This window comes from Palaemon carinicauda, chromosome 20, assembly GCF_036898095.1.
Source record: "Palaemon carinicauda isolate YSFRI2023 chromosome 20, ASM3689809v2, whole genome shotgun sequence".
Taxonomy (NCBI): Eukaryota; Metazoa; Arthropoda; class Malacostraca; order Decapoda; family Palaemonidae; genus Palaemon; species Palaemon carinicauda.
The window spans coordinates 95,515,421-95,533,197 of NC_090744.1; the positions used below are offsets into that span (position 1 = coordinate 95,515,421).

A 17,777-nucleotide genomic window follows, 5' to 3' on the forward strand; every position below is an offset into this window, starting at 1 on the left:
AGTGAGAATGGGCTTCTCTAATCAGAAGCCTTATATAATACGAAACCCCGTTCTTGGACATGGGGCTCGAAGGTTTCTTGATGGCACACCATAAGGCTTCTGACTGTCCTCGAATAGGTTTAGACCTATTAAGATAATACTTGAGAGCTCTGACAGGGCAAAGAACTCTCTCTAGTTCGTTACCTACCATGTTGGAGAGGCTAGGTATTTCAAACGATCTAGGCCAAGGACGTGAAGGAAGTTCGTTCTTAGCTAAGAATCCGAGCTGAAAAGAACATGTTGCAGATTCGGTCGTGAAACCAATGTTCTTGCTGAAGGCATGAACCTCACTGACTCTCTTAGCTGTTGCAAGGCAGACGAGAAAAAGAGTCTTGAGGGTAAGGTCCTTGAAGGAAGCTGACTGGAGAGGTTCGAACCTAGGTGACATAAGGAACCTTAAGACTACGTCTAGGTTCCAGCCTGGAGTGGATAGACGACGCTCTTTAGAAGTCTCAAAAGACTTAAGGATGTCTTGAAGGTCCTTGTTGGAAGAAAGGTCCAAACCTCTGTGGCGGAGAACTGAAGCCAACATACTCCTGTACCCTTTAATCGTAGGGGCTGAAAGGGATCTCTCATTCCTAAGATGTAATAGGAAGTCAGCTATTTGGGTCACAGAGGTATTGGTAGAGGATACTGCATTGGCTCTACACCAGCTCCGGAAGACTTCCCACTTAGATTGGTAGACTCTACGAGTGGAAACCCTTCTTGCTCTGGCAATCGCGCTGGCTGCCTCCTTCGAAAAGCCTCTAGCTCTAGCGAATCTTTCGATAGTCTGAAGGCAGTCAGCCGAAGAGCGTGGAGGTTTGGGTGCAACCTGTCTACGTGAGGTTGACGTAGAAGGTCCACTCTTAGAGGTAGAGTCCTGGGGACGTCGACTAGCCATTGAAGTACCTCTGTGAACCATTCTCTTGCAGGCCTAAGGGGAGCAACCAGCGTCAGCCGTGTCCCTTCGTGCGAGATGAACTTCTGAAGGACTTTGTTTATTATCTTGAACGGTGGAAATGCGTAAAGGTCGAGATGGGACCAGTTCAGCAGAAAAGCATCCACATGAACTGCTGCAGGGTCTGGAACTGGGGAACAGTACAGCGGAAGTCTCTTGGTCATGGAGGTGGCAAACAGATCTATGGTAGGTTGACCCCACAAGGTCCAAAGTCTGTTGCACACACTCTTGTGGAGGGTCCATTCCGTGGGAATGACCTGATTCCTTCTGCTTAGGCGATCTGCTGAGACGTTCATGTTGCCCTGAATGAACCTCGTGACTAAAGTGAGGTTTTGACTTCTTGACCAAATGAGGAGGTCCCTTGCGATCTCGTATAGGCTCCTCGAATGGGTCCCTCCTTGCTTGGAGATGTAAGCCAAGGCTGTGGTGTTGTCTGAGTTCACCTCCACCACCTTGCCTAGCAGGAGGGACTTGAAGTTCAGCAGGGCTAAATGAACTGCTAGTAGCTCCTTGCAGTTGATGTGGAGCGTTCCCTGTTGCTCGTTCCACGTTCCCGAGCATTCCTGTCCGTTCAAGGTCGCACCCCAGCCCGAGTCCGATGCATCTGAGAAGAGATGAAGATTGGGGGTCTGAATAGCCAACGATAGGCCCTCCCTGAGAAGGAGATTGGTCTTCCACCACAAGAGAGTGGTCTTCATCTCTTGGTGACTGGGATAGAGACTGCTTCGAGAGTCAAACCCTTGTCCCAATGAGCTGCAAGATGGAATTGAAGAGGGCGGAGGTGGAGTCTCCCTAGCTCGACGAACAGGGCCAGCGATGAAAGGGTCCCTGTGAGACTCATCCACTGTCTCACCGAGCAACTGCTCCTCTTCAGCATGCTCATGATGCAATCTAGGGCTTGGCTTATCCTTGGGGCCGATGGAAAAGCCCGAAAATCCTGACTCCGAATCTCCATTCCCAGGTACACAATGGATTGGGAGGGAATGAGCTGAGACTTTTCTATGTTGACTAACAGACCCAGTTCTCTGATTAAGTCCAAAGTCCAGTTGAGACTCTCCAGACAGCGACGACTCGTGGAGGCTCTCAACAGCCAGTCGTCTAAGTAAAGGGAGGCTCTGATGTCCGATAAGTGGAGGAATTTTGCTATATTCCTCATCAGATGCGTAAACACCATAGGAGCTGTGCTTAGGCCAAAACACAGGGCTTGGAATTGGTAGACAACCTTTCCAAAAACGAATCTCAGGAAAGGTTGGGAGTCTGGATGAATAGGAACGTGAAAGTAGGCATCTTTCAGGTCCAACGAGACCATCCAGTCCTCCTGCCTGACCGCTGCTAGGACCGACTTCGTCGTCTCCATCGTGAACGTCTGCTTGGTGACATACGCATTGAGCGCGCTGACGTCCAGCACCGGTCTCCAACCTCCTGTCTTCTTGGCCACCAGAAAGAGACGGTTGTAGAAGCCCGGGGATTGATGGTCCCGGACTATAACCACTGCCTTCTTCTGTACAAGGAGCGACACCTCCTGGTGCAACGCTAGCCTCTTGTCCTCTTCTTTGTAGTTGGGAGAGAGGTTGATGGGAGATGTGGTCAGAGGGGGTTTGCGGCAGAATGGAATCCTGTAACCCTCCCTCAGCCAACTGACAGACTGGGCGTCTGCACCTCTCTTTTCCCAGGCTTGCCAGAAGATCTTGAGTCTGGCTCCTACTGCTGTCTGGAGATGCGGAGAGTCAGTTTTTTCCTTTAGAAGCCTTGGAACTTTTCCTAGACTTGCTCCTGGAAGAGTCTGGACGGGAGCTTCCTCGGCTGGGGGCTCTACCACGAAAGGGCGGTATGAACCTCGTAGCAGGAGTATCAGCCACTGGGGTGCGATAAGTCCTGGGGACTGAGGTAGCAACCTTAGTCTTACGAGCCGATGAGGCCACAAGATCATGTGTGTCCTTTTGTATCAGGGCAGCAGACAAGTCCTTAACAAGCTCTTCGGGGAAGAGGAACTTCGAGAGCGGAGCGAAAAGGAGTTGAGACCTTTTACAAGGTGTGATGCTGGAGGAAAGGAAGGTACATAGCTGTTCCCTTTTCTTAAGAACCCCTGACACAAACATCGAAGCAAGCTCGCCAGATCCATCTCTAATGGCCTTATCCATGCAGGACATTAATAGCATGGCAGAATCCTTGTCCGCAGGGGAGGTCTTCTTGCTGAGGGCCCCCAGGCACCAGTCTAGGAAGTTGAACATCTCAAATGCTCTAAAAACACCCTTCAGGAAGTGATCAAGGTCTGAGAAGGTCCAGCAAACCTTAGAGCGCCTCATTGCTGTTCTACGAGGCGAGTCTACCAGACTTGAGAAGTCAGCCTGGGCAGAGGCAGGTACTCCCAAGCCTGGTTCCTCTCCTGTGGCATACCAAACGCCCGCTTTAGAAGTGAGCTTAGTCGGAGGAAACATGAACGAAGTCTTTCCAAGGTGTTGATTAGCCTGCAACCACTCCCCTAAGATCCTTAACGCTCTCTTGGAGGACCTTGCTAAGACTAACTTAGTATATGTAGACTTAGCTGGCTGCATGCCCAGCGAAAACTCAGATGGCGGAGAGCGGGGGATAGCAGAGACAAAGTGGTCTGGGTATACCTCCCTAAACAGAGCCAAGACCTTACGAAAGTCAATAGAAGGTGGAGAAGACTTGGATTCATCCACGTCTGATGAGGGATCTAGGTGTGCCGCCTCATCATCAGACGCCTCATCACCAGAGTGTAGCGAAGAGATCGGTAAGGTATGCTGAACAGCAGAGTCAGCACGAGCTGGAACAACAATATTTGTGGTTTCCTCTTCAAGAGTCTGTTGAGGGAACACCTGAGGCTCAGACTGCAAAGGCTGATCAAAAGAAGTAGCAGAAGGTAGGCGCATGGGTGGAGGAGGCTGACTCCTAGCATGAGTGTCTGAACTCAAGGGTTGCGCTTGCTGAGTGGTTGGCGGATGCGCAGTAGCAAGTTCCTGAGGAACGAGTTGAGGTTCCTGAGGTGTGAGCTGTGAGCGATGAGGTAGTGGCTGCGCAGAACACAGTAATTGTCTCGCGAGTTGAGGTTCCTGAGGCGCAAGGCTAAGGTGTTGTGCTTGCCTTGAGGAGGGTTGAGCTCGCTGCAGCGAGAGCTGAGGAGACTGACTCATGGATGGGAGAGGTTGTTGTACCTCAAGAGAGTGTTGCCTCATTGGTGGAACTGCAAGTGGAAGCGGAGGAAGTAAGGTATAAGCTTCCTGTTCCCATTGCTGAGGTTGCCTTAAGGAAGGCGGAGGGAGCTGCACACCACTGGAAACAGTAAACTCAGAACGTGGTAAGGTATCCTGAGGAGCCTCAACATCGTACGCCTGGCAGGCAGTACTGCGGTCAGGCGGAGCGAGCGCAGGAGGAGGTGTAACCTTCTCAGCCTGACACTCACGCATCAAGACCGCAAGTTGTGACTGCATGGACTGCAGTAGAGTCAACTTGGGGTCGGCAGACACTAAGGTCTGCTGAGGTAAAGCCTTAACAGCAGAGATCTGTTGTGGCAGAACCTTACTCCTCTTAGGCGGAGTGCATTCAACTGGTGACTGCGGCGAGTCAGAGCTGATCCAATGACTGCAGCCCGGTTGAGTTCTAGATGTCTGGACTCTGCGTTTGAGTGGTCTTGAGACCTGAGTCCAGCGTTTCTTCCCTGACAATTGATCAGCAGACGAGTAAAAGACGGGCTCAATCGTCTGCAGGTGGGAGTGACGGTCTCTGGAAGACACGCCCGCAACCACCGAGGATACTTCTGTGCGCCGATCAAGGCCTGCCGAACCCTTTTGCCCTTCGACATTGCTTCTCCCCTGGGCTTGGGAGCTTGCAAGAGGTCCCGGACTGGGAGGACGACTGGCACGCACAGAAGTATCCTCACGCACCACACTGACACTGACACTAGCACTTGGCACTGCACTGACACTAGCACTCGTCACAGCACTGGCACTAATTCCACCCACTGCACTCTTGACCTTAAGTTCCTTGACTTCAGCCATAAGAGACTTATGATCACTAACCACTGACTCTACTTTGTCACCTAAGGCCTGAATGGCACGCAAAACAACAGACATATCAGGCTGAGGGCAAATAGTAGGTTCGGGGGTAGCCACTACAGGGGTAGGAAAAGGAAGGGGATCATGAGGTGAGGAAAAAAGTGAAGAGTGAGAAGAACTCCTCCTAACTCTCTCTCTCTCTAACTTGGTTGAATACTTAAGAAGACGGACAAAATCAAGTTCCGAAAGTCCGGCGCATTCCTCACATCGATCTTCTAACTGACAGGGTCTTTCCCTACAGTCAGAACAAGCGGTGTGAGGATCTACCGAGGCCTTCGGAATACGCCTATTACAAGACCTACATCGTCTATGGGTGGGGGCTTGTGAAATGTCAGACATCTTGAATCAAAAGAGTTAGCCAAGTGGGGTTTCAAAATCAAGCAAAAGATCGTTAACCGTTAATCAGGACTAAATAATAGCTATCTAAGCTAATATAGAAGTTTTCCAGTAAAGCGACAGCCGAAATCTGAGAGAATACTTCACCAAAAGCCGTGAAAATACTCGAAGATCATAAGCGTATCCCAGAACGTCTTGCCGGAAGCACGACAGAGGAAAAATTGAGGAGGTGTCAACAAGAAGTACTATAGTACCTGGCCACAGGTGGCGCTGGTAAGTACACCCCCTTCTAGTATTGTGATAGCTGGCGTATCCCTCCATAGAATTCTGTCGGGCAACGGAGTTGACAGCTACATGATTATCGGGTAAGTTTAATATTGAAAAATACAAATTGATAAAATAATTTGTGATTTATTCCCATACGTAATACAAACCTTCGACCATTAATAGGAGACCCATCCCAAGGAAAGGTGGAATTCCCTACCGACCTATGCTAGTTTCTTGACCCAAGAAATATCAAAGCACTTTGGTCTTGGAGAAGAGAGAAACTGATGATTCCCGTCAACATCTAAACAACCTGAGCCAGGAGATGTCGCATGTGCTTAGGTAAGGTCCCTACCAAGAGACTAGTAGACAGTCATGGAGGAACCTATATCCGTAATAATATTGTCTGAACATGTGGCCATATGAGGAACTGAGCATATATTCCATCAATCCTCTCTCATTTGGGAGGATGGGGGCAAAGCTTCATTACAGAACTAGTCAAACATAATGAAGTGACTGCTTCAACCCAAATCAGAAATAAGACCGGGGAGAACTTCCAGATATTCTATCTCTCCTTGGAGACTACGTTGCAACTCTCATCTTGGGACGAGTTGCTACTTGCACCCTGAGGGAGCTAGGTTCACAAAACGGCTTGTTGAGTAACTACTGCAGGACCAAGGATAGGGTTCTCCAGGAATCTGTGGGTAAACTCCCATGGATAGGCTAGTGAAACAGCAAGTATTGTTTGTTGTGAGACTCCTACCTTCAGGACTAGCACTACTAACAGGTTCTTCCTGAAGGTTAGACAGGATCTGATATCCATGACTTTGAGTGCTTGAAGCAAGATGATACTTCCAGAATTTCATAGTATCAGCACAGCGGAGGGTGCATGAGTCAGGAGTAGTTCTTGGATATCTATCCAACCTTTTGGCTTGGGGAAGTTTTTGAGCTTCCACAAGGGTATCAAATATCTGTAACCAGTGACGTAGCATCCTCAAAGTACAGGATCATTCTACACACTGCTAAACAAGATTGGAGTAAACAAGATTGGAGTTGTGCCGGCCTAGAAGGCTAGCTCTGGAACATGACCTCTGGACAAAGGAGTAGAAGACCTCCCTTCATTGAGAATGACTCATGACATCTGACATGTCATTCAGTATGCTCATTCTAATTAATAGGCTGAGGCTCGAGAGTAGTGTAGGGGTCAGCTCCTATGATGGTCGATCAATCATACAGGAGGATCACCTTGAAAAACCAAAGAACTCGAGCAATATCCCAAAGAGACTGGAGTTCCTTTAACAGAGAGACCATTTAAAGCTACTTCTATGCTCAGGCTGGTCCTCTGAAGGCTGAGCTCTTGATTTTCAGTATGAGGTCTCTTTAAAAACTGTGAGATAGCCTTTTCAGCCGAGACTAAGAGGGCTTTCACAGCGAAGGAAAATGAAGCAAACCGTAGTTCATTGCAGAGGGTCCGACCTGCGACAAAATCCCTCCTATAAGATGCCACAAACAGGAGAAGGATAGTTCTACCAGCTCATAGCAGAGCATCAGCAAATCCGGATGCCACCCAGGTGTCGCACTCATAAGCCTTTAAAGTAACATGAATAAATGAATTCATTCACAGACTGACAGGGGCATATTATTATTATCATTATTTTTATTATTATATCTTTCTAAGGTACAACCCTAGTTGGAAAAGCAGGATGCTATAAGCCCAGGGAGCCCAACAGGAAAAATAGCAGTGAGGAAAGGAGAAGGAAAAATAAAATATCTTAACAGTAACAACATTAAAATAAATATTTCCTATGATAAAAACTATAACAAAACAAGAGGAAGAGAAATTAGATAGAATAGTGTGCCCCAGTATAACCTCAAGAAAGAGAACTATAACCCAAGACAGTGGAAGATCATGGTACAGAGGCTATGGCACTCCCCAAGACTAGAGAACAACATTTTGCTTTAGGAGTTTCCTTCTCCTAGAAAAGCTGCTTACCATAGCTGAAGAGTCTCTTCTACCCTTACCAAGAGGAAAGTAGCCACTGAACAATTAGAGTGCCGTAGTTAACCCCTTGGGCGAAGAGGAATTGTTTGGTAATCTCAGTGATGCCAAGTGCATGAGGACAGAGGAGAATCTGTAAAGAATATGCCAGACTATTCGGTGTATGTGTAGGTAAAGAGAAAGTGAACCGTAACCAGAGAGAAGGATCCAATGAAGTTCTGTCTGGCCAATCAAAGGAGCCCATAACTCTCTAGTGGTAGTATCTCAACGGGTGGCTGGTGCCCTGGCCAACCTGCTCGCTGTGCAAAACTCAAAGTATCTAGAGGGTCTGGTATGTTGGAAGGAGACATATTGCTGCTAATTCCCAAGAATACGAGGAAAGTAATAAGCCTTTCCGCAAAGTACGAAAATGAGAGTTACTGATCCTACTCCGAGGCCCTGTTGATTGAGAGCATCTAGCACATTACTATATCTTGTGTATAACTCAATCAGACTGTCAACTGACCAAGGTATAACTACTTCCCCAATAGCTAAGATAGGTCTGTGAAACAGAACCCCTTTACTTGTGGATGTAAATCCCATAAGTAATTTGCTGTTATTCACAACTATTGGCTTAAAAACTGTTGGGAAGATTCAAGTTGGTTGCAAACAGGTGATTTACTTCCATGAGTGTTCATGTGCTGTAACTGCGTGCCATCCTTGGATCCATCCAATGGCATACTCCATTTCCCTATTCTAAGCTGAGTAGGCCGAAGACGACACTTGTAAGGAAGACACAGCGCCCCTCCCCTAGCATTTAGTCGCAGTTCACCAATGAAGCTCCAGCGATGTTCAAAGAAAACCATCTTTTAGCTCATATTGTCAGCCACATACACGATGGAAAGGATAGCAACACTTGCCACCTCTGGAAATCTGGCAGGTTACACAGTACCTATAAACCAATTACAGTTATAAGGAAGATAACAATTCCAACTGTAATATCCTTCAGACAAGATTCAAACTGAAAGGAAAAGCAAAAAATTAAAACAGCCATGTGCGACTGGCAAATAGTGCATCAGTACTCATCGGCAGCCAAAGTCAAAGTGAAGGTTACGCTACCTGGTGAGAGGGCGGGGCTTCCAGCTGTGTTTACAACATTAAAAACTTAACGGCCAGTTCCAGATAAGCTGAAGTCATATTCCTATTAAAGGTCCAAGGTATGTACAGTATTATGTGTAGGAAAAAAAACTATTTCCAGCATGCCATGTTACACACTATGCCTACCTTTAATTTTTCTTCAAGTACTACTAAATAATCAGTGTTATTTACTTGATCTTTCAAAATTACCAGAAGTCCAATGTCTTTGATCTATTTAAAATCTGAGCTTATGGTACAAAACTTACACTGTATATGGCACTGCATGTATTTATTAATTGTATACTGTAATACTAAAATTTTGATTAAACTTTAACTAATGCAGCAATAAATATCAAGATAATAGTCTTCCACGTTAATATGTTATTTTTATTAATAAAATAAATTTTTGAATATACTTACCCGATAATCATGTAGCTGTCAACTCCGTTGCCCGACAGAATTCTATGGAGGGATACGCCAGCTATCACAATACTAGAAGGGGGTGTATTTACCAGCGCCACCTGTGGCCAGGTACTCAAGTAATTCTTGTTGACACCTCCTCAATTATTCCTCGGTCCACTGGTTCTCTATGGGGAGGAAGGGAGGGTCGATTAAATCATGATTATCGGGTAAGTATATTCAAAAATTTATTTTATTAATAAAAATAACATTTTTCAATATTAAACTTACCCGATAATCATGTAGCTGATTCACACCCAGGGGGGTGGGTGAAAACCAGTGTACAAGATTAAAGGATAGCTAAGTATCCCATATTTCATATAATCAGTTATCCACAATAACAATGAAATAATAAGTACCTGGTAAGGAAGTCGACTTGAACCGTTACTCTGCCTTTAATAAGATCGTCTTCCTTACTGAGCGCAGCGTTCCTCTTGGGAGGCTGAATCAACTCAAAGGTGCTAAAGTATACAGGGCTGCAACCCATACTAAAGGACCTCATCACAACCTTTAACCTTGGCGCTTCTCAAGAAAGAATTGACCACCCGCCAAATCAACAAGGATGTGGAAGGCTTCTTAGCCGACCGTACAACCCATAAAAAGTATTCAAGAGAAAGGTTAAAAAGTTATGGGATTATGGGAATGTAGTGGCTGAGCCCTCGCCTACTACTGCATTCGTTGCTACGAATGGACCCAGGGTGTAGCAGTACTCGTAAAGAGACTGGACATCTTTGAGATAGAATGATGCGAACACTGACTTGTTTCTCCAATAGGTTGCATCCATAACACTCTGCAGAGAACGGTTCTGTTTGAAGGCCACTGAAGTAGCCACAGCTCTCACTTCATGTGTCCTTACCTTCAGCAAAGCAAGGTCTTCTTCCTTCAGATGAGAATTTGCTTCTCTAATCAGAAGCCTGATGTAGTAAGAAACTGAGTTCTTAGACATTGGTAGAGAAGGCTTCTTGATAGCACACCATAAGGCTTCTGATTGTCCTCGTAATGGTTTTGACCTTCTTAGATAGTACTTAAGAGCTCTAACTGGGCAAAGTACTCTCTCCAGTTCGTACCCCACCATGTTGGACAGGCTTGGGATCTCGAACGACTTAGGCCAAGGACGGGAAGGAAGCTCGTTTTAGCCAAAAAACCGAGCTGCAAGGAACATGTAGCCGTTTCAGATGTGAAACCTATGTTCCTGCTGAAGGCGTGGATCTCACTTACTCTTTTACCTGTTGCTAAGCACACGAGGAAAAGAGTTTTTAATGTGAGGTCCTTAAAAGAGGCTGATTGGAGCGGTTCAAATCCTGATGACATTAGGAACCTTAGGACCACGTCTAGATTCCAGCCTGGAGTGGACAACCGACGTTCCTTTGAGGTCTCAAAAGACCTAAGGAGGTCCTGTAGATCTTTGTTGGAGGAAAGATCCAAGCCTCTGTGGCGGAAAACCGCTGCCAACAAACTTCTGTAACCCTTGATCGTAGGAGCTGATAGGGATCTTACGTTCCTTAGATGTAACAGGAAGTCAGCAATCTGGGTTACATTGGTACTGGTTGAGGAAAACTGCATTGGCCTTGCACCAGCTTCGGAAGACTTCCCATTAAGACTGATAGACTCTGAGAGTGGATGTCGTCCTTGCTCTGGCAATCGCTCTGGCTGCCTCCTTCGAAAAGCCTCTAGCTCTTGAGAGTCTTTCGATAGTCTGAAGGCAGTCAGACGAAGAGCGTGGAGGTTGGGTGTACCTTCTTTACGTGAGGTTGACGCAGAAGGTCCACTCTAGGAGGAAGAGTCCTGGGAACGTCGACCAGCCATTGCAGTACCTCAGTGAACCATTCTCTCGCGGGCCAGAGGGGAGCAACCAACGTCAGCCGTGTCCCTTTGTGAGAGGCGAACTTCTGAAGTACCCTGTTGACAATCTTGAACGGCGGGAATGCATACAGGTTGAGATGGGACCAATCCAGCAGAAAGGCATCCACGCGAACTGCTGCTGGGTCTGGAATCGGAGAACAATACAAGAGGAGCCTCTTGGTCATCGAGGTAGCGAATAGATCTATGGTTGGCTGACCCCACAGGGCCCAAAGTCTGCTGCAAACATTCTTGTGAAGGGTCCACTCTGTGGGGAAGACCTGACCCTTCCGGCTGAGGCGATCTGCCATGACATTCATATCGCCCTGAATGAGCCTCGTTACCAGCGTGAGCTTTCGATCTTTTGACCAAATGAGGAGGTCCCTTGCGATCTCGAACAACTTCCTCGAATGAGTCCCTCCCTGCTTGGAGATGTAAGCCAAGGCTGTGGTGTAGTCGGAGTTCACCTCCACCACCTTGTTAAGCTGGAGGGACTTGAAGTTTATCAAGGCCAAATGAACTGCCAACAACTCCTTGCAATAGATGTGAAGTGTCCTTTGCTCCTGATTCCATGTTCCCGAGCATTCCTGTCCGTCCAGTGTCGCACCCCAGCCCGTGTCCGATGCGTCCGAGAAGAGACGGTGGTCGGAGGTCTGAACAGCCAAAGGTAGACCTTCCTTGAGAAGAATGCTGTTCTTCCACCACGTTAGAGTAGACCTCATCTCTTCGGAAACAGGAACTGAGCCCGTCTCTAGCGTCATGTCCTTTATCCAGTGAGCAGCTAGATGATACTGAAGGGGGCGGAGGTGGAGTCTCCCTAACTCGATGAACAGGGCCAGCGATGAAAGTGTCCCTGTTAGACTCATCCACTGCCTGACTAAGCATCGGTTCCTTCTCAGCATGCTCTGGATGCATTCTAGGGCTTGGAAGATCCTTGGGGCCGACGGACAAGTCCGAAAAGCTCGACTCTGAAGATCCATACCCAAGGAGACAATGGTCTGGGATGGAACGAGCTGAGACTCCTCAAAATTGACCAGGAGGCCCAGTTCCTTGGTCAGATCCATAGTCCATTTGAAAATCTCCAGACAGCGACGACTTGAGGGAGCTCTTAAAAGCCAGTCGTCTGACGGAGCCAGACACAAGATCATGATACTGCTGCACAGTCTGTAAACTGTCAATCATGGGCAAGCGAGGAAGTACAGTGACAACCCGAATCTGTCTAGACTGTCTGGGTCGTACAGACAACTCCTTAACGGGTTGCTGAGGTTGCCGCACTGCGTCACAACAAGTCCCTTCTGTTGGTTGTTGAACGTCTTCCCCGTGACACATTGACTCCGTAAACAAAAAATCCTCTAACAAGGACTAAGCTTGGACTGCATGTCATGCAACACAGCTCAAGGTCTATGGGAGCAGGTGTGGTAACAGATGGGATTAGCGGCTGAAGTGTAACCATTACCTTCCCTGTAAGCATGTTATGCTTAAATAAAAGTCCATAAGAGGTTATGCAGCTAAAGGCTCCCTCCAAATGACAGAGTCCTCAAGGGAATATCAGAAGGAGGGAGAAAAGAACTTTCTCATCTACAGGGACCTTATCCTAGAAAAGCTAAGTTCTCTGAGTGAGGGTTCACTGGTGCAAAGCAGCAGACTAGAAGGCAACGTTATGAAACTGCTTGACAGTCTAGTGAGTTGGCAACAACCCAAGATGTGTTGAGAAGCATGCGGTAAGGTATGCAGAGCATGATGTATGCAGAGTATGCTGTATGCAGAGCATGCTGTATGTAGAGCATGTTGTATGCAGAGCATGCTGAATGCAGAGCATGCTGTATGCAGAGCATGTTGTATGCAGAGCATGCTGAATGCAGAGCATGCTGAATGCTGAGCATGTAGTAAGCAGAGCCTGCTGAAAGGAAAGCAGAGCGTGTGCATGGCGTTTAACATTTCACAGAAATTCCATGACCAGTGCTAGAGTGCTTTATGCATGCTTGCATGGGGTTTAAACCATGGTATGCTGAACAGCAGAGTCAGAACGAGCTGGAACAACAATAGTGTGGTTTCCTCTTCAAGACTCCGATGAGGGAACACCTGAGGCTCAGTCTGCAAAGGCTGAATAAAAGACAAGCAGAAGGAAGGCGCATGGGTGGAGGAGGCTGACTCCTAGCATGAGTGGTTGAACCCAAGGGTTGCGCTTGCTGAGCGGTTGGCGGAAGCGGAGTAGCAAGTTCCAGTTCCTGTGGTGTGAGCGGAGCGCGATGAGGAAGAGGCTGCGCAGAACAAGGTAAATGTCTCGCAAGCTGAGGCTCCTGAGGCGCAAGGCTAAGGTGTTGTGGTGCTTGCCTTATGGAGGGTTGAGCTCGCTGCAGCAAGAGCTGAGGAAACTGACTCATGGACGGGAGAGGTTGTTGTACCTCAACCGTTGCATCACTGGTGGAGCAGCAAGTGGAGGCGGAGGAAGAGAGGTATAATCCTCCTGATCCCAATGTAAAGGTTGCCTTAAGAAAGGCGGAGGCTGAACACCACAGGGAACAGCAAACTCAGCACGTGTCTCAACATCGTACGCCTGGCAGGTGGAACTGCTGGCAGGTGGTACTGCGATCAGGCGGAGCGAGTGTAGGTGGAGGGAGTGTAGGCGGAGGCGGAGGAGCAACACTCTCAGCCCGACACTCACGCATCAAGTCCGAAAGCTGTGCTTGCATGGACTGTAGTAGAGTCCACAACATCATACGCCTGGCAGATGGTACTGTGATCAGGCGGAGCGAGTGTAGGAGGAGGGAGTGTAGGCGGAGGCGGAGGAGTAACACTCTCAGCCCGACACTCACTCATCAAGTCCGAAAGCTGTGCTTGCATGGACTGTAGTAGAGTTCACAACATCGTACGCCTGGCAGAGGTGCTGCGACCAGGCGGAGCAGGTGCAGGCTGGGCGAGCACAGGCGGAGCAGGTGCAGGAACGGGGGCGAGCACAGGTGGAGCGAGAACAGGTGGTGCAACACTCTCAGCCCGACACTCACGCATCAAGACCGAAAGTTGTGACTGTATGGACTGCAGTAGAGTTAACTTGGGGTCGGCAGACACTAAGTTCTGCTGAGGTAAAGCCTTAACAGCAGAGATCTGTTGTGGCAGAACCTTACTCCTCTTAGGCGGAGTGTAAACAACTGATGACTGAGGAGAGTCAGAGCTAACCCAATGACTGCATTCGGGTTGTGAACTTTAACTTCGTACGTCTGGCATAGGTCTGGACTTAACGTTTAAGAAGTCTTGAGACCTGAGACCAGCGTTACTCTGCCTTTATTTTCTCCCCTAATCTCTTCTGCAGACGAGCAAAATAAGGGCTCAATCGTCTGCGGGTGGGAGTGACGGTCTCGGTAAGACACGCCCACAACCACCGAGAATACTTCTGTGCGCCGATCAAGGCCTGCTGAACCCTTATGCCCTTCGACATTACTTCTCCCCTGGGCTTGGGAGCTTGCAAGAGGTCCCGGACTGGGAGGACGACTGGCGCGCACAAAAGTACCCTCACGCACTAATCACTTATCACTTTGATTTCTGTTTGCACTTATTTCACTGAACTCGAAACTTTAAGTGGTTTGTACCTGAAATACGCAATTCTATCCTTTCTCAAAGTTAGTAATTGCGAAAACAGAATTACAATGTAACAGAAAAAACTAATGAAAGATAATTCAGTGGTTGGAAAGAGACTAAACACTAGATCACTCTAGAAACGTTTAGTTTCTTCCCCTAAAGAGACTAGGGAGAAGAGTAAAAAACGATAACGACGTTACTCGTACGCCTGGCAGGCTTGAATGAAACGTTTATCCTCTTTCTCCCTCCGTCTCTATCTCTCTCTCTCTCTCTCTCTCTCTCTCAACTTAGAACCTGAGAGAAGAGCCCAATCATATATATCGTTAAAACATATTATTGTTAAAGGAAAAAAACTGAAAAGTTCCTTTATTAGGATCAAAACCATTAAGTTAAGAAAGAATGAACAAAACGCTAGACACGGTTACTCTTACTGCAACGTGAAACCGTGAACATTCTTTCTCTATCGTAACGATAGAGTGCAAGTTGAACGTTCTGAACGTCAACAACTGCCGAGACAAAACAAAACGTTAGTTCAGCTTGAAAACAGTACGAGACTGTCAAAGAAAATCTTTCAAACTCTGTGGCGGAAATAGCATAATATGTTAACAGGTAAAACCGAAATGACGGGCTCAAAGTTTATTAACTTCGGTAAAAGACCGCCTACTATAGGAAGGTCGAATATAAACAAATATAAAAATTAATTTTAATGAGTTTATAATAAAAGGAAGTTAATCGAAGAGGCCTATAAGAGGCGGAGAGATATAAAATAAATCTATAACTTTTGTTAAGCAAAATTAAGAAAGAGAGTCTATACTCTCTTAGACACCAACACTTCCGTCTAAGGGAAGGGTCGGCCATTGAAAAGTGAACGAGAGTTCATACTCTCTCGTCACCAAAATAAATCAAATTAATTCCAAAAGCTAACTAAGCTAATATAGAAAGTTTCCAGTAAAGCGACAGCCGAAATCAAAGAGAAATACTTCACCAAAGTCGTGAAAATACTCCAAGAACATAAGCGTATCCCAGAACGTCTTGCCGGAAGCACGACAGAGGAATAATTGAGGAGGTGTCAACAAGAATTACTTGAGTACCTGGCCACAGGTGGCGCTGGTAAATACACCCCCTTCTAGTATTGTGATAGCTGGCGTATCCCTCCATAGAATTCTGTCGGGCAACGGAGTTGACAGCTACATGATTATCGGGTAAGTTTAATATTGAAAACATATTACCCAGGCACATGAAACTGGAGCATGAAATATTCTGCAAGGAGGAATGACTACAGGCATGTAATTTTACTTTAGATAAGTTTCTGGTAACTGTAAAGTAGATACTAATCATTATAAAGTAATCTGTGTACCAATTATAAAAAGATTGCACTACAACAGATAAATATTATTGTTCAGCTTACAGTCACAGCATATATGAAACCACCAGCTGTATGCACACCATAGACTAAAATTGATACTGTGCTTGGCTGTAAGGTGATTTTTAAAACATATTTTTGAGAAAAATATCTCCTACTTGATAGAAAATACCAACAGGGGGTTAGCATCCTGATTCTATCAAAGAAAGAAAAAAAAGTCTTCCTAAGTAGAGAGCAAGGATTCATTATAGGTAATTAGGATATTTATCCTATACAGCAAAGACAAGGATATTGTCGATAAAAAGGTAAAATATTCTGAAAAGCTGGAACTACAGAAGGTAGTCATGACCGGAGCACAGTGGAATCAAGTTATATTTGAGGAAGTGATAACAGAGCTGGGGCACAAAGAAATCCTTTAAAGAACTGACCTTTTGGCTTCTTCACGAACATCACACACACTTTTCCTGAGAATGGATTCCATCATTCTTGTCATGTCTTCACCCAGAAGGCCACTTTCTCCGTGACTCTTAAACTTAGGAACAGGACTGAAGAGGCCAATCTCTCCATCCTCGTTACGCAATGGGGAATGCAAATCCATAATTCGTGAAGGAAATACTACTTGAGAAATATCCCTGAAAGATAATCAGCAAATTAATATATGACAAAACTGGCTGCTGGTGTACTAAGAGAGATATTAAGTAACAAGGGATATACTACACTCTGCAGGGATTAAATATTAAGCAGAGTAACTAATCAAAGATATTACAAAACTTGGAAAAACTACAGTATAGTGAAATACTTTTACATTACAATACAAGCAAATCCTTAGTTCACTCATCTACAACAGAAACAAACTAAAATTTTACAAACTGTACTCACTTGGTCACTGATTTCCTTTTCAATGAGATATCTTCATAGACATACTCATCAGGAAGGTCCAACCCCTGACGTCTTTGAGATTTATTTCTGAAGGGTGTGAAAGGTGCATTCATGCCATAAAAAGATGTTCCTGCTTTTTGTTTATCCTCCATTATTTTCTCTAACATTCCTGCATGTGACTTGGGGCTAAACCTTGCCTGATGAATCTTGGCAGATAGTGGCTGTGGCTTGTTATACATAGTTCGAGCTGGCATTTGCTTTGCTGCATTACTTGATGTAATCTGAAAATTTTATTTACCTTGTCACATCTGCTAAATGTCTGAGAAATTAAAAAAGAAGCTTTTCTTATGACTAATTTTGCAACGCAAAAAGTAGCCCTTTATTGTCTTTTCCAAAATAAAGGAAACCGAAACTGCTACAAAACCTTATATGAGATGCAGAATATTTTACAAAGTTTGGACCAATGACCTAAGGGTACTAGCAAGATGCACAATAACATAGCTCTAAATATCAATTATTTTGGTTATTTAAAATGATTTTGTGATGTTTTCTATTCTTCTCTTATGCATATCATCCTATTACTATGTTTCCACATTGAACAATTAATTAACACAGCATCCAATGAGGGGAATCTTGCTTAAGTTGGGATTTGAGTGATGGCAATTCTAATGTCATCTTTTGCATTAACGTTACATCATAATGAAACCAAGATGCAGAGCCATTGTCAAGCACCAAAGAAAAAATATATAATAATAATAAAAATATCAATAAAATCTGTCATTTTTCTTTAGGGGTTACACCTATACAAGGAACAGTAAACCATTGCCATGTACCTTATCAATCACAATATGCACACTCTGAAGGACTATTCCTAAGCCCTTGGGCTTATAG

The 17,777-nt window shown here is 45.8% G+C and overlaps 1 protein-coding gene across 4 annotated transcripts in view; it reads right to left on the reverse strand.

Moving 5' to 3' along the window:
* The window catches only part of LOC137614326 (protein ELYS-like), a 111,000-nt gene that overhangs the window by 42,748 nt on the left and 50,475 nt on the right, over positions 1–17,777 (reverse strand). For all 4 annotated transcript variants that reach the window (XM_068344087.1, XM_068344089.1, XM_068344088.1 and 1 more), the window contains exons 20-21: positions 16,887–17,167; positions 16,436–16,639 (exon numbers count right to left, since the gene is read on the reverse strand). In XM_068344087.1, coding sequence (XP_068200188.1) covers positions 16,436–16,639; positions 16,887–17,167 — 485 coding nt within the window. The remainder of the gene's footprint in view (positions 1–16,435; positions 16,640–16,886; positions 17,168–17,777) is intronic.